The 22909-nt window shown below is 43.8% G+C and overlaps 2 protein-coding genes across 3 annotated transcripts in view; one reads left to right on the top strand and one right to left on the bottom strand.

Moving 5' to 3' along the window:
• The window catches only part of CTNNA1 (catenin alpha 1), a 187816-nt gene that overhangs the window by 54766 nt on the left and 110141 nt on the right, over positions 1–22909 (bottom strand). Inside the window, exon 1 of one of the 2 annotated variants that reach the window (XM_047778742.1) lies at positions 3887–3938. The exons of the other annotated variant lie outside the window; for it this stretch is intronic. The gene's annotated coding sequence lies outside the window, so the exon portion shown is untranslated. Of the gene's footprint in view, positions 1–3886; positions 3939–22909 lie in introns of those variants that run through there. 2 annotated transcript variants of the gene reach the window in all.
• Positions 8082–9756, top strand: LRRTM2 (leucine rich repeat transmembrane neuronal 2). The gene has a single exon (XM_047778743.1). The coding sequence runs from the start codon at positions 8109–8111 to the stop codon at positions 9621–9623; it is 1515 nt and encodes a 504-aa protein (XP_047634699.1). The 5' UTR covers positions 8082–8108; the 3' UTR covers positions 9624–9756.

The raw sequence follows: 22909 nt of genomic DNA, 5'->3' as shown, positions 1-22909 counted from the left end.
GACCAAAAAAAAAACCAACAAAAAACCACCATGTAGGACTGTAGTTCCACTGTGGCACAGCAGGTTAAAGATTTGGCGTTGTCACTGCAGTGACTCGGGTTGCTGCTGAGATGTGGGTCTGACCCCCCCAGCCCTGGGCTAAGGATCCCATGTTGCTGCAGCTGTGGCTTGAACTTGATCCCTGGCCCAGGAATTTTCACATGCCAGGGGCCCCCACTTCCCCAAAAAAGTCATAGGATTTACTGTGGTATCAATGTGGCAAATGATCAGTCTCCTGCTTTCTTGTTATCAGTGAAAATATGTTTTTCAAATAACCTCAAACACTACTTTCCACCTTTACTTTAATCCAGAGTAAGGCTGGAGAGAGTAGCAGAGGAAGGTAAAATCCAACGTTTCAACCCTGAAACATTTAAGGACTATTTAAAATGAAATGGGAAGGTCTGATTAATTTAATAAGAAGGTCTAATTCGATACAATGCCTCTATCTGCCATCAGAAAATTAAAACTTAAAGACTAAGAACCATGACATCCCACAAAACCCACGTTAGAATGTGCATCTGAAGCTGCTTTCCCCCAAAGACAATGAGAGAGAGAAAAGAACGAAGCAGCACTGTCACCTCCGGGTACAAAAGGGGAAAGATGAGCGTCGTTACTCAGAATAGAGAGGCCTTCAGGTAAAGCCGGGGCTAAGGTGCTGCTGGAAGGCTTCCGAGAAGAACGGGGGCTCCAATGTGAAAGAGAATCTCAAGAAAAATGTTTGAAAACCAAGGGAAACGAGCAGCTCTTCAAGGGTCAGCCCACGTCTTTAAAGGAAGGACTCGAAGGCCTGCCGTGGGCTGGGCAACACACATGTAGTGGACAACATGAGAAGCAGCTTGGTTCTGGTTGTGCTACCCGACCCACGCGTGGCTGACGGGCGTTGCCTAAACTGAAGCTGGGACAAGAGGCAGGGGAAACCCCAGGCAAAGACTGAACAGCTCAATATTAGAAGAGAAAGGTAACACCGACCAACACTCCCGACTCCTTTCAGAGACGCCCTCTTTCTCCTTAAAGATGCAAAGAAAGACATTTCTAATTTGCTTCAAGTTACCTACTTCAGCCAAAAAATCTAAAAACCGGGTAGGACACTCTAATGTTTTATCTATCACCCCACTTTCTCTCCCCCCACCCCCAAGCAGAAGCTCAGAAATGAGCCTTACTGATTGGTTGGGATATTTTCTCAGATGACAGCCAGCCTTGCTTACTACCTTTAGATTTTTCTCGGCTCCGTGCTGCATTACCCCTGAAAATTTGCATATCCGTTCTAATAAGCTTAGGTATTTTCAGCTCTGGCACACATGCTAGAACATGGCATTCAAGGTATTCCAACCACAGCTAACAATCCACCATGGCGTAACTATGCCACGGTCCAGTTACAAGGCTGCTATAGCACAGAACTATTATTAAATGAGCCACAGTGAATAGATCACACTTTTCCACCAAATCTGGAGATCAGAAACTACTCCTTTCTCTTCCTGGGGAAAACAACAAAACTCAAGGTGGAGAAAAGTCAGAGAACCAATGCTAAGAACGTCCTGGCACAAACTGAAGCATGTAGCTGAGATGTTCAAATCTCTTTTTCAGACACCAAGTTTCTTCCTTCACAGTAGCTCTATTGCTGACATGCTGCTCTAAGCCATTCCTATGAAGAAGTGGTCTTGGAGTTCCCATCGTGGCGCAGCAGAAACAAATCCGACTAGGAACCATGAGGTTGTAGGTTCAACCCCTGGCCTCGCTCAGTGGGTTAAGGATCCAGTGTTGCCGTGAGCTGTGGTGTAGGTCACAGACTTGACTCAGATCTGACGTTGCTGTGGCTGTGGTGTGGATCAGTGGCTACAGATCCGATTCAATCCCTAGCCTGGGAACCTCCATATGCCGCAGGTATTGCCCTAAAAGGGGGGAGGGGGGGGAGGGGGTTCTGTTCTCCTTGGGCTGAATTTTTGTTACTGATTTTCTTTGCACTAATGATATCACAGGGTGGGTTTTGCGGCTTGCCATAAGCACATGTTACCACCCCCTCTATCCCCCAGCACACTAGGAGGCTTCTGAGCGAACGACAATTCCAAGCTTCAGCAATCAGGACTGCTAGCGTCTAGTCAATATACATGCAAATGCATCCTTTTAATCTAGCCAACTGGGTCAAAGAGCTCAGAAAAATTGAAAGAGATTTTTCAAGTAAATATGAATGGGTATCTTAACTCTTAATCCTGTGCCAATGGCTTTGTTACAGCCTGCGGCGATCTGTGTAGGCAGGAGGAAAGATAGCTACATAGCTAAATAGAAGGAGAAGCAGGAAGGAACAAACCCAAACTTGGCCAAACTGGGCTGCATTTCAGAGAAAAAAATGAAGCCCACCATGCACCTGAACATGACGATGAGGCAAGAATAAGAAAAGAGCTTAGTAACAATGTACATTTCAACCAGTCTACGCTTTAAGACTTCAAGACAGTTCTGTTTGGTTTTGTTTGGCTTGATGTCTACAGTAGGTGAAATAAAAGATCTTTGTGGTTTAAATGTATCTCTGTCCAGGGAGGTGCCTTTGTGGCTCACTGGGTTCCGAACCCAACTAGCCTCACTTGGCGGGTTAAGGATCCTGCGTTGCCGTGAGGGGTGGTGTAGGTGGCACATGCAGCTTGGCTGGCTGTGGCTGTGGGGTAGGCTAGGAGCTACAACTCCAATTTGACCCCTAGACTAGGAACTTCCATGTGTTGCAAGTACAGCTCTAAAAAGCCCCCCCCCCCCCAAAAAAAGATCTCTGCCTTAAACTTGAGTAAGATTTTCCCTTACTTAAGATGCATTACCCAAGGGTGATTTTCTAGCCCTGGGCAGAGAATATGATGCTACTACAACAGAATTCCACTATCACACAATCCTAGTTCTGCCACCTCGCAAGAGCAACAACTGCCAAAAAGTACATGCCTGCAAAACTCGAAGGAGAAATCCCCAAACTTTATAGGTTGTAGCATCAAAAGAAACATAACTCACCATCTCTAGTGGAACCGTGGCTCCTTTCTACTACTGCTTCCTCAGTCATGTTTACTAAAGACAATGAAGGGACTTCTAAAAATCAAACCCAAATAGCAACAACAACAACAACAACAAAAAAAAGACAAAAGACAAAAAAAAATAGGTTAAAAAAAAAAAAAAGGAGTTCCCGTCGAGGCGCAGTGGTTACCGAATCCGACTAGGAACCATGAGGTTGCGGGTTCAGTCCCTGCCCTTGCTCAGTGGGTTAACGATCCGGCGTTGCCGTGAGCTGTGGTGTAGGTTGCAGACGCGGCTCGGATCCCGCGTTGCTGTGGCTCTGGCGTAGGCCGGTGGCTACAGCTCCGATTCAACCCCTAGCCTGGGAACCTCCATATGCCGCGGGAGCGGCCCAAGAAATAGCAACAACAACAACAACAACAAAAAAGACAAAAGACAAAAAAAATAGGTAAAAATCAAACCCAATGGAGGGTAAGAACAGGAACAAGGATCCAGTCAAAAATGGGGCTTCTGCTGGCCTCATGTGGACGATCTACTTCTTAAAAGACTTTTGAAAGGAAAGATTCCCAGCAACACAGACACTTAATTACACTTAACAGTGGTCCCCTGTGACCTCACCCAGACTCTAAGAATCTGGAATTCTAAATGCTGTCCATCTTCTGGCTCTACCTGGGACAACCAACTACTCTTCAGCTAATCGGGAACACGACAGATTGGAAAAGGCAGCAATCCTTACATACTCTATCTGCCTCTGTCAGATAGGTTCTGTTTCTTGGTAAGATAACAGGCTAATGTTTAGTAGTTTTTAAAGAGCAAATGAAAAATGTAAAAGAACAGGCAATCTTTCCCTCCAAATACATACATGTTTGAAAGCAGTGAACAGCCGTAGGATTGATCAGTCTTCTCCCATCCTCTTTCCCCTCCTGCCTCCAAAAAGGGCTACGGCTAAGTCCAAGTACGTAGTCTGCCAACCAAGAACCTAAAAGCGTCTTAGGAGGGATACATCAGACACACAGAACCCAGGATGTCAACCCTAAAAGGAGCTAAGGCTTTTGATAAACATGCAGGAGATCCTCCAGAGAGTGAGGAGGAGAACTGGCAGCACTGACGTTTTTCTCCAGAGCGCCTCTGCCTGTACAACACCTCTGGGTGTTGGGGTATTAAAATCTGGGGAGGTGGGCATGACTAAAGAAACATTTGACTTTTTTAGCATAAGACAAAGTCAAGCCCCCTCTCTACCACAAAAGAATAGAAGCTTTCATGGATATACCCATACATCGGCTTCTCTAAGTGGGGAAGTATTTCTCTCTAGTTAGTAATATATTTTAAAAGCACACTTTCACTAGAGTAATGCAGATAGCTATAACACCTAAACCCTGCCATGTGACTCGCTTAATTTGTTTAAAACCATTTACAGAGAGAACAGACGGTTAGATCTTACTCCTCCTTCGCCTTGTCCTGAAGAACCAGAGCAGTGAAAACTGAAACAGACGATGTGGAGAGCACTTCCAGAGGTTGTACTGCCACTTTAATTAAGTCAAAGCCATATGCATGCAGAATAAAGCTGCTGTAAAATGAAACCAAGAAAAGGCTAAATGCAGGAAGAATATGGCTTCCTTTTTAGTCCTTTTAGCTAAAGATAAAAGATTTCTTTAAATGATACAGAATTCCATCCATGGCAACTGTATGCTCCACCAATTTTAAGACACACAGCAGGTCTTCCTTGATTCCACAGCCTAACCCTTCGGAACCCAAAGAGAGGGCAAGACGGCTGGTGGCCAGACGGACTGGGCTCTCTGGGTACTGATCACTGCCCACTTCTCCAGATACATCAAAAAATAATTACCCTTGACGGCACTGCTGCTTTTGTGCGTAATTTTCCTTGCCCACAAATCTGTCATAATAGCACTGGGATAATTTAAGGATTTTCCATTTGTTAGTATATAAGAAATAGGCCAAGCAGACTAGAGAGCAGCAAGGAATCAAGAGTCTAACAGGAAGGAAATGCTTTTCCTTCTAAATTCTCACATACAACTCATTCCTAATCATGGTTGCTCTAATCCAATTGATTCTAATGCTTTTCTCCACACGGATCTAAAGCGGTTACTTCAGGGAAGAATTTTTAATCCACCTCCTCCTGCCTTGCCAAGGTTTTTTCATCAGAGGGTGGCTAACTTCAGGAAGAGCATTTAGAGGATCCCAAGGGCTTCTTTTCCTTTTCGAAAAATTTAAAGTGACCCCCCTGACCAGAGTCCCCTGGTTGGAAGTTTTGGGAGAGAGTTCCTAGAGAAGAGTCACCCTGAAGCCTGGGGTCACAGACCCTGCAAGACTCTGACTAAACCTCATCCACAGAAAAATGCACAAGGAGCACGTACCACGTGCTCTTTAGATTCCACCAGACCTAGGAATAGTCCTCTTGTCTTTTCTGCCCCTTGACACATCCCAGGCATCTTCCTCAATAAAATACTTAGACTTCTAATCCCATCTTGGAAGCTGCTTCTCGGAGGAGCCAAACTACACACGTGCAGTTGCCGCCCTTTCCGCAGAGGCCTGAGGAAGGCACCTTGGAGTCTTCCGGCCCTCACTCTGGTCCGCACTCCCACGCGGAAACCACATCCCTCGCGGACAATGACGTCTCAGATTTGCCCGTTGGGATAGAGGCCCTGGAAGCCGACAGGCTGATGATCTGGTTTCACAGACACCATGGGCACTTCTCAGGCTTCTGCCTTCAGGTCTAAGACCTGCTGAGGACAAGTGCCAATGGTCGGGGAGAAGTGGCATGGGAGGCCAAATCAGTAAGGTCAGGTGTGTAGAAGGCCTTACCTTTGTCAGGCCTGAATGAAAACACGACCCTGACTCACACTAGAAATATTTTTTTCCCTTATCTTTACAGCTGTACCTGTGGCACAGGGAAGTTCCCAGGTTAGGGGTCAAATCGGAGCTATAGCTGCCGGCCTACGCCACAGCCATAGCTCCGCACCACAATTTGCAGCAATGCCAGATCCTTAATGCACTGAGCGAGGCCAGGGATGGAACCCGCATACTCACCTATACTCTGTTGGGTTCTTACCTCACTGAGCCAAAATGGGAACTCCCATAAATATTTCTAATGTTTATACCATACACATGGAGGTGTATATTCATAATCGAACTCTGTAAAGTGATACCATTCAACAGGGAGAAGATGGTATAAGGTCAAGTAAGAACAGCCAAAGCGAAAATTCTATTCCAAAACTTGAGTGACTTTTTATATTCCCAAGAGCGATTACAACAACAGTGACTATGAGACTCAAAGTCAGTTCTTAAGTGTGCCAGGAGGCGCTATTAAGTGTGCAAATGCTCTATTGTTTGAAGGCCACAATGCCTCAAGCCCAGCATCAGTTGAGCCTTTTAGCTGAAGAGTAGGTGAAATTCTGAGTAAATACAAGGGATCATGTCAGAAGCCGGCCATGCTATATCACTTGCGCTGAAGCCTTTCTGTTCACTGCCAATACTTAAGGCATGCAATGTTAAATGACTCTCTATCCTCTTCTCCTACAAAGACATCCAAGGATCCAATCAGCAATATTTCTCAATTGACACTGTGATCACACTACTATAAAACAGGACAGAGAAGGAGGTTTTCTCCTTAATTCGCTTTCTCCTCAAATTCTCAAAGGGCATAATACCCAAACACTTTGTTTTCCAACATTTTTTCCCCTTTATTCTTGGTTTATGATGTTCAACTCTTAATGACAAAGAAGTCAAGCCCACTTAAGCTGGTTTACCAACACATCTGAAGCAAATCACAGTCATACTTCTATTTTAACCAAGCATGACAACAAGGTGATTGAACAGCTTTCCAAAACTACCAGAGCAGCAGGCACTTGCACAGGCTGCTGTGAGATCAGCACTTCATAAATCGTGCAGGCTCCTGGCCATTTAGATGATCTCTCTATGCAGAATCGGCAGTCTAACACTGGCTCTCCCAAGCATTAAAAAATCATCACTCTGCTAACCCAACTCACTGTTCAGACGGGTCTTCTTGAATGCAGCCTTTATTACAACCTCACTGCTGCCTCCTACACTGAAGGAATACCATGTTTTTAAGTCAGGAGTTCTTCTTTCTCGCTTTATTATAATCAGGGGGTCTTGCAGCGACCCCGATGCTGTTACAAAGCACAGTGCTTTATAACAGTAAAGCTTCTGGAAAACCCAAACAAAAGACACGTCACCCGGTGACGTCAGCCTATATACAGTTCTGTGTGGTCGCAGCACATAAGCAAATCCATTCTTGTGCCGTTTCTCGGAAAAGCTTTTCAGTAAATGCACTCATGCTGCTCCAGGAGCTCTTCTCTGCAACAAGCCGCCCATCTGCCATCAACAAGTTAAGACCGGGAGAACTAAGGGCTGCGGAAAGGACAGCCTGAAGCTTTGATGGACCAGCTGAGCAGTCCGAGGAGGACGAGATTAATACCTTACATTCAAAACTGACTGAGGGGATCAGAGTGGTCGCCGAAAATGAAACCAATGCTTTCGAGAGGAATCTCCTAAGGAAAAAACAACTCACGCTGGCGGCTTCAATTTCACTCGGAAAGCCTGGGACACAGCACACAGGAAACTGGTCAAAGGCTCCTGCATGTTAGAGCCTTTTACAGACTCACTGCGTTGAGTCTGACAACCGCGACTGAATGCAGCCTCCAATGTGCTCAGAAGAATGGGTAAGTCCATGTATTTATGTGTCTTGTACAGTCAGCAAGGGATCAGGCTTCTAAAATAAGCCACTGAATTCACATTCTGAGGGAAATCACCGCCACATTTTTGGATTTTGAGGTTTAGGTAGAAGCATATATTGCTGATGACAGGACACGTTTTATCTTCCTTCTTAATGGTTTAAGTTTTGTTCTAGTCAAACGAACAAGGTTAGTTCTTCTGGAGCGAAGGAAAAAATAGGTTATATGTGGTGAAATCTTTTGCCATCATGGTCTGTTGCTATTGCTGTTGTGTTAATAGCCCATACGTTCTGCTGAAAAATATCCTGTCTTCTTGTTTTCCTTAAATTGTATTCTGCAGGCTTACATTTCAAGTGGCCATTAGGGGCCCCTATGCTGGCAGCAATATATGCAATGAGTATGGTTTTAAAAATGTTGCCTGCCCTGGGTATGGCGTGTCCACCCAAATGCCGCTGTGAGAAGCTGCTCTTCTACTGCGACTCTCAGGGCTTCCACTCAGTGCCAAACACCACAGACAAGGGCTCTCTGGGCCTGTCCCTGAGGCACAATCACATCACAGAGCTCGAAAGGGATCAATTTGCCAGCTTCAGTCAACTCACCTGGCTCCACTTAGACCACAATCAAATATCAACAGTGAAAGAAGATGCTTTTCAAGGACTCTATAAACTTAAGGAATTAATCTTGAGTTCCAACAAAATATTTTATTTGCCAAACACAACTTTTACCCAACTGATTAACCTGCACAATTTGGACCTGTCTTTTAATCAGCTGTCATCTCTGCACCCGGAGCTCTTCTACGGCCTCCGCAAGCTGCAGACCTTGCATTTACGGTCCAACTCCCTGCGGACTATCCCAGTGCGCCTGTTCTGGGACTGTCGTAGTCTGGAGTTTCTGGATTTGAGCACGAACCGTTTGCGAAGTTTGGCTCGCAATGGATTTGCGGGATTAATCAAATTGAGAGAGCTTCACCTAGAGCACAACCAGCTGACCAAGATTAATTTTGCTCATTTCCTACGGCTCAGCAGTCTGCACACTCTCTTCTTACAGTGGAACAAAATTAGCAACCTGACCTGTGGGATGGAGTGGACCTGGGGCACTTTAGAAAAGCTAGACCTGACCGGAAATGAAATAAAAGCCATCGACTCGACAGTGTTTGAAACGATGCCTAATCTTAAAATACTGCTCATGGATAACAACAAGTTAAACAGCCTCGATGCCAAGATCTTCAACTCCCTGACATCCCTGACCACCGTCGGCCTCTCTGGCAATCTGTGGGAATGCAGCCCTCGAATATGTGCTTTGGCCTCCTGGCTGGGCAGTTTCCAAGGTCGGTGGGAGCATTCCATCCTCTGTCACAGCCCTGACCACACCCAAGGAGAGGATATACTAGATGCAGTGCATGGCTTTCAGCTCTGCTGGAATTTATCAACCACCGTCACTGCCATGGCTACCACTTATAAAGATCCAACCACTGAATATACAAAACGAATAAGCTCATCCAGTTACCATGTGGGAGACAAAGAGATCCCAACTACTGCAGGCATAGCAGTTACTACTGAAGAACACTTTCCCGAACCAGACAATGCTATCTTCACTCAGCGGGTAATTACAGGAACAATGGCTTTATTGTTTTCTTTCTTTTTTATTATTTTTATAGTGTTCATCTCCAGGAAGTGCTGCCCTCCCACTTTAAGAAGAATTAGGCAGTGTTCAATGATTCAGAACCACAGGCAGCTCCGATCCCAAACACGACTTCACATGTCAAACATGTCAGACCAAGGACCATACAGTGAATATGAACCCACCCATGAAGGACCCTTCATCATCATTAATGGTTACGGACAGTGCAAGTGTCAACAGCTGCCATACAAAGAATGTGAAGTATAATATCTACCCGTCCTCCCAAATTACATCAGATAAGTAACCTATTTTACATAGTAGGGGCTAAATACATATCTAATTTTTACCAATGGTGACATTAAGCCTAATTTTCTCAAACCAAGTGGAGACTTAAGTTTTTGACGTGTTGAAGTATTTTTAATTTTTTTTAAATGAGACCACATTCTAAGTGTTAAATGAAGCAATGCTCACATTAATTTGCACTCTTGTCGCAAAGTCTAAAAACGCTTACTTCAAAATAAGGCATTTCATGTATGTAATTATATACTGTTGTGTGTAAACATTTACACTAAGGTCTCCACATGCTATTCTTTTCTACTGAAAACCATTTGGAAAGAAGCTATTGAGCTGAAAGAGATATGGACCAATACTTGTTTGATCATTACTCTCCACCCCAAGAACTACAACTGGCTTGCTGCTTAAAAAGACTTAGCAAAGTTCCCTTGTATGATTTATTCAAACCTACAATTTACTGCCAGTGTGGGGAGTAGAATTTCCTGTATGCTGAAGACTGGTCAATATCAAATACTCTCCTTTCAGAATTTTTGCCTGGGTTAGTAGATATTAATCAAAGTCCACACCATGAAGCCAGAACCCTTTTATGTAATTCTAATAAGCTGAGTGACTCTTTAATACATGTAAACATCGAATCCAAGTGATTGTGCAAAGGTCTCATTACAAAGAAATCAATGCTAAATAATTACACTGACTTCCTATCATACATCTCTAGTTTACTTATAATGGACATGTTGCTTTTTGTGGCATTTAGACAATTTAAACTAGCATTAAATTACCAATTTACTAATTACTTTACTAAATCTTATATTTACATTTATATGTGAAGAAAAGATTTAGAAATCATTTTGGAGAGAAAAGATAGAAACTGAGTCAATTTAACGATCCTGTGACCAGCTGCTCCCTCTAGTTTGAAAGCACACACACAAACGCAACCTCCCTGTCTCTCTCTCCCTCTCCCGACTCTGTCCGTCTCTCTCTCTCTCTCTCTCTCTCTCTCTCTCTCCCTTCTCTCCTTACCTCCCTCAACTATCATGATCAAAGATGCCTTGACACAGGGGTTTACACCTTTCTCCTGCCTCTTCCTAACCCGCAAGTCTCAAGGAGCCAAATTAAAAATAACTGGCTAGCAACAGGCATAACACTGATTCTCGTTAGAATGTATTTTAAAACCACTCTCTACACATCGTATGCTCAATTACGACCTTTTTCCAGCTGTTCACACTGTAAGAGCAGGTCCTTCTAGGCGGAGGGAAGGCAGGACCCTCCACATGTCTGCGCAGCCACAGGGTGGCCACTCGAAGACGGCGCAGGCGGCTCGGGGATGAAAGGGAAAGGCAGCGTTCTGCACCCTGCCTCTCGCTGAAAAGGGTTACATTAAAGTTAAAAGGCAGCCGCGAGGAGGCAAACGGGTAACTGTACTAGATCTGCATCAAACAAGGAACGGCCCTGGGACCTGCAGTGGAAGGGGGAGAGTGGGGAGGGTCTCCAGCATTGACACGAGACATTCAGTCATTACAAATGACGGTGATGCCACGCTTTTTAGGGAGAAAAGTGCCCCAAGTACTTGGTTTCTTCAATTATGTTTTCTCCGGAGAAACTATTACATATTAAGGATTTAGATGCAAGTTACCAATTCATCCAGAATTCATCATTTTCCCACAGTTCCATGTATGTAAGAGCAAAAACCGTGAAATTATACTACTGACTTGATTTTTAGAAGAATGAGCATTTTTACAACTGACATTTGCTGATGAGGAAAAAGGCATAGATTCTTAGAGAAAACCTCTACCATAAAAAAAAAGTTATCTTTTACATACCATAACATGCTTCATTCAAGGCTTCCTAGGACTGAACTGGAAACATGTTAAGATTACAGTATAACCCGTGAGATTTAATACTAAGATAGAGATGTCCACTTAGATTTCGAAGGAAATGTGTCTCAGCGAAAAGCAGACGAGATAAAAAACCATGATAAAAATGTGCTCTTTACATTTTTCTAAGGTGAGTAGGTTAGTCTGGCAAAGTCTCAGCCCATCTCAGCTGATCCCGAGCAGTGAACATCTCATCTCTGTTCAAGCAGACCCCGGGCCTGCCTGGGCTGGACAGAAGCTGATTTTACAGCACAGAGCACAGCTCACAGCTTTCTTACGGAACAGCTGGATCTGAAGCCCCCCCATTCCAAATGAGAGCTCCACAAGCTCAAACTTACCAACCCATTTATCAGGGTAACCATGGCCATTTGTCAGAGAACAGCTTTGTCACAATCCAACTGTGTCTTAGACACACAAGATTCCACTAGCCCTGAAGGACAGCAGAGAAGCAGTTTCCATCATTTCAACCACAACCCCAAATTAATTGAAACTGTGAGCAGAAAGGTGAGAAATATTGGCCAGGAATTTGCACATTAATCCTAAAGATTACAGTTAGTAAAAGGGACCATCAACTGGCAACACTCTTAATATCTGTAAAAAAAATTCATTGGAAAAGCAAGCCATTTAGTACTTCAGGGGAACAGCACAGCCAAGGCCACCAAGGCATACTTTCCAGGTGAAAAATAACAGATTGTTTTGGCCCTTCATTTTTTGGGTAGTGCTCTCTGAGAAAAGCACGTAACAGTGCCAAATGGCATTTTCCTTTTTCATTTAAAGAGCAAACTTCCCCTTTCAATTGCCTAGAGAAGGCAGGATTCCTTTAATTTTGATCTGTTTGTGTTCTGGTGTCAGTACAGGTTTGAAGACGGAGCTGTTAGTCATGTGTGCTCCCTTTATCAACTGGCTCCGGGGAAGAGCATCACAACTACACTGCAGATGCTGGTAATATAATGTCAGGCCTTTTGGGATTTGGTGTCATTTTATCCTCTTCAACAACCCCCCCCCCCCTTTACATTTTCAAGGTTTGAGGAAAATGACTACTTAAGAGCCAGAAAAATAATTAAATCTCTCTGGAAAAAGGAAGCTAAAGAAGGCTATGCTACGGTACCCACTTAGTAACCAAGAGCTAGTCTGAAATCATTTATATTCATTTCCGTGGCTTGCCAGGGATTTCAATCACCTATCTGAAATGAGAGTGGGCCGAAACATTTGCAAATCCACACACAACTCAGAGAATACCCACTGCCAACATCGAACAGCCAAGTTACTAATTTTTTAAGCCAAAAATCTGCACTAACACATGTAATTTCTTAATGTGACTAAGTTAATTTCCGTACCAATGCAATGAATGGAATTGACTGAACTTCCCAACTGCACTAATTATTAAAATCCATCTGCTTAATCTAATGCTAGTCACCAAGAGTTAAGACTCCACCTTTCCAGTAACAAAGAGCCCTATGTAGCACTAGGTCTTAATCCTAAAACTCAAAGCAGGCATATCATTTTCTCAAGGCATACTTCCTACACAGCTATGGGGGGCGGGGGGAGGATGCTTTAAATGCCCTGTTCTCTCTAAAGTGTGGATATCAGTACGAAATTTTGAAGTATTATTTTTAGAACATGACTTACATGATCATTTTTCTAATAAAGCAATACAGTGACAGATCTGTCTCTAAAGTCTGTTTTCGGATATGCTTTTCATATCTAATTGGTTAAAATGCTTCAACCAGAAAAGGACAAAAGATAAAAGTGATAAGGCCACCCATAGATAATTAAATATTTCTGTTACTAACCTAGGGCAAACTCGTAGTACTTGAATAATTTTTAAAGCCAAAATCAAATAGTAAAGGACTGTTTAAGCTTTCATACATGCAAACATATGACAATGTTTGCTACTCCTTCAATTAACCATATTCTTCCTTGGCAATTTTTTAAAAGCCTGCTCTATGGAATGTTTAATGAACCTTCCTATCAACACCGAAAATGGAAACTCAAAGTACAGTCCAAACACATTGTGTTCAATCACCTTAAGAGCCATTTTGGGGGGGGTGGGGAGTGGGAGGTGGGCAAGTGGGTTGGGAGGGTGGGAAGAAAATACTATTATACGGGGGTGGGAGGGTATAACAAAGTGCAGTGTACAGAAAAGTTTTGTTATTAAAATTGTGTATACTGTGAAAAGTGAATGTCTTTTTTTTAAGCTTTTCCTTGGTAACCTATCAATTTTGATATGTGAAATTGAAAATTCATTTAGGAACAGCTGTTCTGTACCATGTACTCCACGATGCTACAGCGCCGAGTGTGCCAGTTGAGGAAGGGCCGCTAACCATCACCTGTCCTCCTCCAGAGACAGGCCAAACCAGACCAGGAAGGCAAGAGGGCGGGGGGAGGGCTGGCTACAAAGCCACCCTGCCAGTGAACTGCAGTCATGCAGTAAGAAGCTGCTCTGTCACGAGCCTTAGCAAGAAGACAAGCAGCTGTCTGTGGGGCTCTCAGGACCTACGGCTGGCGGCCACCCCCCACCCTCCCCAACAGCAGCCTGCCGGCGTAACCTGGGGAGCTTGGAAAAGTACTCAACTGCCTATACCCAGCGAACAGCTACCTGGCCTCTATCTCAGGGGTCTGTTGGGATAGATCCTACCAGTACCCTGCACACCACTCCTGGAAGGGAGGGCCACAGGTGCTGCCCATACCGAGATCTCTAGGACCCATCCCTCCATGACCCACTCTAACCCAGACAGCAGCTCAGGTAAGTACCTAGCGTCCCTTGCTTGGCCTGGATTAACATCCCCAGGACAGGATGTTTTGCCTGGGTAGCTCTGGGGGCAGAAACTTCCCTGGCCTTGAGAGTTGGCTGCCACAGGTCAACATACTTGCCAGAATGGCCTTACTGCTTCTCCAGGCCAGGAGCAGGGCAGCAGAACCAGACAGGCAGGAAGAAACAAGGCTATTCCCAACAGCCAGGGATAGAGGAATCAAACAGGCTAAGGAACCTCAGCAGTAACTAGAGCAGACCCAGGAAGCACAGAACAAAATTTTGCTGTCAGACTCATCCAGTATGCACTAGAGGGCCCAGGTCTCAGGTTACACAAAGGAATGGGTTCCTATCCCGTATGGAGTTAAAAGCAGAGCTTATGAGCATAATTACTGTAACATTTTAATCTTGAAAAATCCCATGTAAGGCTACATCTGATTTCTTTATCAGTTATTTTAATTAGTTTTGCCTGTATGCCACAGCATTCTCAGGTTCCCACTCAGATTTATAATAGAATTCTTCAAGGTCTGTTTAAAGAGATTTTTTTTCTTTCTTTAAATATATCTAACCAGCTGGGTACTCAAGTCTCCCTTAGAGAGACAAAATGTACTACAAATTGTCTTTTACAAAGAGCGGGGAAAGAGAGGTGAAAATCATAGCTATTCCCAACACAGCCCCTTAGCATGAGCTCCTCCTCGCTAGCCAATGTTTTGGGAACACTCTTAAGGGACAGATGTTTGAGCCTCCCTGAAGCCCTATGTGAAAGGGACATTAAAAAACAAGACAAGAAACTGGAGTTCCCGTCGTGCTTCAGCGGTTAACGAATTTAACTAGCATCCATGAGGACGCAGGTTCGATCCATGGCCTTGCTCAGAGGGTTAAAGATCCAGCGTTGCTGTGAATGAGCTATGGTGTAGGTTGCAGATGCGACTCGGATTCCGTGTTGCTGTGGCTGTGGCGTAGGCCAGCAGTTACAGCTCTGATTTGACCCTTAGCCTGGGAACTTCCATATGCTGTGGGTGTGGCCTTAAAAAGCAAAAAAAAAAAAAGAACAACAAGAAATCTCCACAGGCAAGTTCAAATGAAACATCCTACTCTGCAAAGGCCACAAACTGAAATATAGCATCTCTTTAAACATGAGGCCCAAGAGTAAAGCTAGCTCCTCTAGCTCAGGGCCTCCTGGCTAGAAAGGCAACATGAAGGAGCCCCTGTGAACAACACTGAAAGCAAGGGCCAATGGCTCTAAGGCCTCCCAACAGGAGAAGAAGGCCCTTCTCTTATTTGGGAACCAGATTTAACAACTGTAGCCTCAGAGACAATCCCCAAAACTTTTTAACAACTTTCACGAAGAAACTTTACCAAAGAACCACAGTCAAGAGATGTAAAAATACCCTATCTTTACTGACTATCCATCCATTCACGATTGTGCACAGAACTCCATCTTTGGGCCCCAGTATTTCTACCAAAAATACTGCCCCCCTCCCCCAACACAAACACACCATTTCCAGGTTGCTTTCTCTGGAAAATCATCAGACAAAACCTTTACAGCCATTTATGTGTTTCATCTTAATGAGAACCAAAAAAAGCTTCTCTTGTGATAAAAACATTTCCCATGGCCTACAAGACAAATACATAGAGGACAACTGCTCAGCAACTAAAAACCTCTGAAAACAATGTATTTATCATTTATATACTGCCTACTTCTATAAAGTCAAGGAAACTTAGCAAAATACATTCATATGTAAAAAGATCAAAAGCAAGGGTTCTTAACTCTAAGGGTCCAGGATACAGTTCATAAAATCCAAGAATCTCTTGAAGTTCTATTTCAAATACTGTGTGAGTCTAGAAATTTCACCAGATCCTAAGCCATTTTGGGTCACTCAGAAGAAAGCCCTAATAAATCAATAAAACAGTTACTTCTAGAATACACCAACTTGGCCTTGATTTTCCTGATGAATAAGGCAAAGAACAAAATCAAGAGCTTTCCGCTGATAAAGGAGAGCACACTTGGAGTTCTGGTTGTGGTGTAATGGTTGACAAGTCCGACTAGGAACCATGAGGTTGCGGGTTCAATCCCTGGCCTTGCTTGGTGGATTAAGGACCTGGCATTGCCGTGAGCTGTGGTGTGGGTCCCAGATGCAGCTCGGATCCCATATTGCTGTGGCTCTGGTGTAGGCCGGTGGCTGCAGCTCCGACTGGACCCCTAGCTTGGGAACTTCCACATGCTGCGGGTGCGCCCTAGAAAAGGCAAAAAGACAAAAAAAAAAAAGGAGAGCACACTGGTTTTTTTTTTTTTTTTGGGGGGGGTGACACAAATGAAAAGGTCTGCGAATTATTTCTAAAATAGAATCAGTTGTAGAAATAATAAGGAAACATATCAGACAGTATCTCCAAGAAAGTTTTATAGGAACAGGCAGACACGGTTTTCATGTCGATTCTTAGAAAAACTATGGGAAAGGAGCCTACACAAGCATCACGCTTGCTTTGTGGTAAGCTATCCTTTGTGGTGACCCAGAACTGAAGCCTACAGTCCAGAAGGGTGAACATGCGCCTGCATGAAAGAACAGTTAATGTTTCCTCCTTATCAGATCCCTCAGACAGTGTTCCACCACATAAGGGACACCCAGTAAATTCCTAGCCCATTACATTACAAATTTTCTAGGCTAGAAGTACAATTTAAAATTTAAAAATCTTCCACCACATCATGAATGAAGAGAAGCACATTTCACGCATCATCCTCAAGTTATGCAGATGATAATCATAAATGTTCTCCTTGGGTAAGAATCTATAAGACGATAACTAATTTCCAAAGAGGGAACACATTTAAAAAGATAAAGCATTCAGTGGTCTGAATAGCTGCAAGAAATTTAACTATCTCTTTAAAATTTAAAACTCATTCTGGGAGTTCCCTTGTGGCAGAGAAGATGAAGGATCTGGCATTGCCACTGAAGTGGCTCAGGTGCTGCTCTGGCAGGGGTTGAAGCCCTGGCCTGAGAACTTCCCAAATGCCCCAGGCCAGGCCAAGATAAATAAATACAGCCACATTCTGTAACCTCATCTGCAAAACCTGCAAGGTTTCAACAGAAACATATAAAGATCCATATTGAGAGAACTGCTCCATACGTGGGCCCACGACCCTTGACAGGTCCACTGAGCTCACTGTGCCCTAGATCTCTCACCCCTAACATGGAATTAATAGCAATAATAACAAAAAAGGAACTTAATACATGTAAGGTCCTGAGAACACACTGGGACACAGTAAACATTTAACAAATGTTTGCTATTTTCAATAACAATGTGGAGAACTAGATGTGACAGTTCCATCTGGCAGAGAAGAGAATCACATTAAAGACATGTTAGTCCCATGAGTTGTCCCCTGAAACTCTCTACTCATTTTTTTTTGTCTTTTGTCTTTTTAGAGCCGCACCCTTTGCATAGGGAGGTTCCCAGCCTAGGGATCTAATCACAGCTACAGCTACCAGCCTACACCACAGCCACAGCAACGCCACATCCGAGCCTGCAACCTACACCACAGCTCACAGGAACACTGGATCCTTAACTCACTGAGCAAGGCCAGGGATTGAACCCGCAACCTCACGGTTCCTAGTCAGATTCGTTTCCACTGCACCACGACGGGAACTCCTGAAACTCTCTCTACTTTTTAGTATTACTTCCCTTGCTAAGTTAATGAGTAGTATAAAGATGAATACTGATAATTAGTGAGAGCTTTTAATAAGCCAACAGCCTGGATTCACATTTTAGATCTAATATTGATATAAAACTGACCATATTATCTCAGAGTCAATTCATCTGCTTTATACAAATGTACTCTAACATTAAACATGACATTACTCTGGTTTAGCTTTAGGAATCAAGACTAAATTTCACAAGATTTAGAATCTCCAATTCCCAAATTCCTTCTGGGTAAGACAGTCACTTAAAAATCAAATAATGTCTTTCTCTGTTCAATAAAACTGTACAGGACAACACATACTATCCATTACCATAAAAGACCCTATTTTTCAAAAGGAATTTGAAATAATCTCATTGATAGCTCAGCTCCTGACAATTTTATTTTAAGTCGAAATACATGACTGAGAATTAAGGATCACTATGGGTTTTTTGCATAGGCAAAAATGTACGTCAGGTCCACCACATTTAATTTAGGAAGCAGCCCATCTAGTTGCGACAAATTTGGTTCCTAGGCAGATTGGCCAGAATCAATGAGAGATTTGAGCAAGGGAGGTATGAGAATTTTCTTTTATTTTTGGCCACGCCCACAGCATTCAGAAGTTCGTGGGCCAGGGATCAAACTTGCACCACAAGTGACAACATTGGATCCTTAACTGCTAGGCCACCAGGGAACTCGAGATACGAGAATTTTAAGACAAAGACAACCCGTCAGTTCAAGAGGGAATGTTTCATGACTGGTGGGTGGCGAATGTCCCTCTTACCAAACGCTCCATTAAATAAAAGCTTGTGCGGAGTTAGCTGGTCTGAATGAAGACACACATTTGGTCACTTCAGGACCTGGAGCTGTGAGGGCCCAGATTTCTCAGTCAAGACAGTCTTTCCTGGCACTGTTTTTTCCAGTGAGGCCAATTACTTTCTCTATTCCTTCACCCATGACTTTCCTGCACTTTCCCACATCTCCTGACCTGAGGCTTTCCTCTGCTACCAGCACATAGACAAGCCTTTTCACATTCCTGCCTGTCCTCAAGGTTCCCAAAATTCCCAAGAATAAACTGCCTTATTGAGGGCAACCATTCAGTTCTAACATATCCACTGCTAAGCAGGCCCTTTTTGAGAAATAGCCATACTTTGAAAAATACTATGTTTAATACTTGGTTTAAAACCAAGTGCCAATCAGCTACAAAACAATCCATATAATTTAACAAATACCATTAGAAATACAAGTATTCATCTGAGTTGTCTTCTCAGTCTACCCTTCCCTTTGTATAGAGTTAAGCATTAAATAAAGTTTTTTTGGTTTGTTTTTTGCTTTTTAGGGCCTCGCCCTTGGCATATGGAGGTTCTCACGCTGGGGTCTAATCAGAGCTACAAGGTGCTGGCCTACACCACAGCCACAGCAACGCCAGATCCAAGCTGCGTCTGTGACCTACACCACAGCCACAGCAACGCCAGATCCGAGCTGCGTCTGTGACCTACACCACAGCCACAGCAACGCCAGATCCGAGCTGCGTCTGTGACCTACACCACAGCTCACAGCAGCGCCAGATCCTTAACCCACTGAGCGAGGCCAGGGATCAAACCCGCAACCTCACGATTCCTAGTTGGATTCATTTTCGCTGTGCCATGACGGAAACTCCTAAAAATTTTGCACTTTTTTTTTTCTTTTTTTTAGCATCAATTAATGTTTACTGGGAGTTCCCACTGTGGAGAAGTGGAAACAAATCTGACCAGTATCCAGGAGGATGCAGGTTCAATCCCTGGCCTTGCTCAGAAGGGGATCCGGCATTGCTGTAAGCTGTGGGTGCAGGTCGCTAATGTAGCTCAGGTCCCAAGTTGCTGTGGTGTAGACTGGCAGCTGTAGCTCCAATTCGACCGCTAGCCTGGGAACTTCCCTATGCCACAGGTGCAGCCCTTTAAAAAAAAAAAAAAAGTTGTACTACCTTTTTTTTTTCCCTGGTCTTTTTGCCATTTCCTTGGGCCGCTCCCAGGAAGGTTCCCAGGCTAGGGGTCTAATCGGAGCTGTAGCCACCAGCCTACGCCAGAGCCACAGCAATGCGGGATCCGAGCTGCGTCTGCAACCTATACCACGGCTCACGGCAACACCGGATCCTCAACCCACTGAGCAAGGGCAGGGATCGCACCCACAACCTCATGGTTCCTAGTTGGATTTGTTAACCACTGAGCCATGACGGGAACTCCAAAGGTTTACTGCCTTTGCTTTTATCTCCCCCCCCCCTTTTCTGGCTACCCTATGGCATATGGAGTTCTCTGGGATCAGACCCAAGTTGCAGTTGCAGCCTCAGCCACAGCTGTATCAACAACAGATCCCTAACCCACTGTGCCAGGCCAGGGTTCAAATCTGTGTCCCAGGGCTCCCAAGATGCTGCCAATCCCGCTGCACCACAGTGGGAACTCATGCTTTTACTTTCAAATGATAAGCAGCGCCTGTCATTTAAGGATAGTCCCCTTTTTGCTTTTAATAACTATCGCTTACTCCAGCTCTCTGAGTAAATAAAATCCTGAACACTCGTTACATCTTCAATATTACAGCTATTTTTCTGGTTGGGGGGGGTCCACCCCAGGCATAAAGGACATGGCTACAGAGGACATGTCTGTCAACGTTTCAGAATCCAGAATTCTCGGGATAACAAGGGGCAGTAATCCTCACTTCCCGCATCTGTGCTCTAAAATTTCGTACCAGTTTTGTCAGGATTCCATGGAACTGGCCACAAAAGCACTGACCTGACTTGAAAGCATGTTCTATCATAGTTTTTGCTCCAAACAGAGAAAAAAACAAGCACTCCAAGCTAGGACTGCCATACGAGGCAGACACTAAGAACTGGGTTCAGAAGTGACCCTGACAATGCTGCCTTTTCTATGACTGACCTTCCTGGCCTTCCTTGAAATGGCAGGGACAAAGAAAGGGAATCCACCACCCAGAGCCCAGTCCAAAACAGCCCTGACACTTGCCATCGACTTCCAACAACTAGCGCCCCCTTCCTCATTGTGGTGGAACTATACTCTACGTGCAAACCTAACAGCAGGTGGTCAGGAATTGTCTTCCTTTTGATGCAGCATTCCTCAAGTGTCAAGACATTACAGTGTGTAAGAGATATCATCTAGACACCCAATTTGTGCTCATTAGAATTAGACATGAGATGAATTACAGACAGAAGGTAAAGAAATGGGCAAACTGAAAAAGGGTTTATCTAAAGTTTGGTTGACCTCCCCACCAAATACATCACCGTAAATTATTTTAAAAATTATTAAATAAATATTTCTGTTTAAAATACAAATCATATGGCTTCCCCACATAATTATTTGTATTTTATGAAGGTTATGTCTTCCAATATTTCATGTCAATTTTTAAAAACACACGTAAGTCCTCAGTTTAAAATGATGACAGAGGCGTTCCCATCGTGGCTCAGCAGAAACGAATATGACTAGGATCCTCGAGGACGCAGGTTTGATCCCCAGCCTCGCTCATCGGGTTAAGGAGCCGGCATTGTTGCGGCTGTGGCTGTGGCATAGGCCAACAGCTAGAGCTCCAATTCGACCCCTAGTCTGGTGACCTCCATATGCCATGGGTTCAGCCCTAAAAAGACAAAATAAAATAAAATGACAAGAGAATGAGGGTCTGGGGATTTGCTAAAACCTATGAAAGGCTATATTCTTTACTCTGAATTATTAATTAGCATGTAAACTAAATTCCAAGATCTAATGTCGACTGGGATTAACAACAGTATAGATGGTACAGACTGGGAAAAGGGGTGGTGAGAAAGAATCGGATTCCGTTTCTGACGTGTTAAAGATGAAATGCAAGTAGAGATGAGAAATCCAGGGTAAAGATCTAGGCTGGAAATATAAATTTTGAGGTAACTGCCAATGAACAGAGGTACTGAAAGTCACAAGGCTGGGTGATGTCACCAAGGGACTGACAGAGAGAGAAGATATTTATCAAACCACACTCATCTCTTAGACGAGTCTCCTGAGGAATCTTTCCAATCTGAGGACTATCAACAACAACAACAAAAAGGATGGGTTTCAAGGGCAGCACCCCTCAACCTCAAAGCCACTTGAGCAGAGAGCATGCTGCATTGGAAAACTAACAGGAGTGCGGTCGACTTAATTCATGAAAATGATCTGAAACACTACATATCGCAGGAATCGTTACCAATCAAGAAGCTGCGCACACACTGCTCTAGGAAGGGCGAATGAGGATGACCACACTCGCCACATCACCTCAGAGTGTGTTCTCCTGCCAGGCAGGAGATGAGGCTGGTCCCGCTTCCAATGAGGTCAGTGTAATAAAGAACTAATAAGAGAACACAGGACAATCAGAAAGATAGGCTTTAATACGGGACACACACACACAGTTCATGTATTTGAACTACAAGGCAGCCAAATATTTCACACAAAGATAACCACAGAGTTTTCTCTACCTTGATAGAGGACTGGGTTGCAAAGTATGTGCTTTTAATAAACCTATCAAATAATACACTTAGAATTTGTACATTTCAATATATAACATTTACCACTGAACTCTAGTTAATGACATGCATGAAGCAAAGTTTACAGGTGAAATACACAAGTGCCTGCAACTGACTTTTGAAATTCATCAAAACAGTAAGATGGATACAGGGATAGATAAATATGTGATAGAGCGAATTTATCAAAAAGTCAATCAGGGTATCTCAGAAACAGGTGTGTGTATATATGGTTTGTTCATTGTACCATTTTTCCAGCTTCTATGTATGTATGAAAATTTTCATAATAAAATGCTCTAAGTAAAGGAACAAGCAGGATTACAATTGTAATTTACGGCACTGGCAATCGAACACATCATTCCTCTCAACTACACCTTCGGTGCTGCACGGTGGTCAAGAGCTTGAACTCTGGAGCCAGGTTGGCTTCAAACCTCCACTTTCTACCAGTGAGAC

Source organism: Phacochoerus africanus, chromosome 4, assembly GCF_016906955.1.
Source record: "Phacochoerus africanus isolate WHEZ1 chromosome 4, ROS_Pafr_v1, whole genome shotgun sequence".
NCBI lineage: Eukaryota > Metazoa > Chordata > Mammalia > Artiodactyla > Suidae > Phacochoerus > Phacochoerus africanus.
This window is presented reverse-complemented; position numbering and strand designations above follow the sequence as displayed.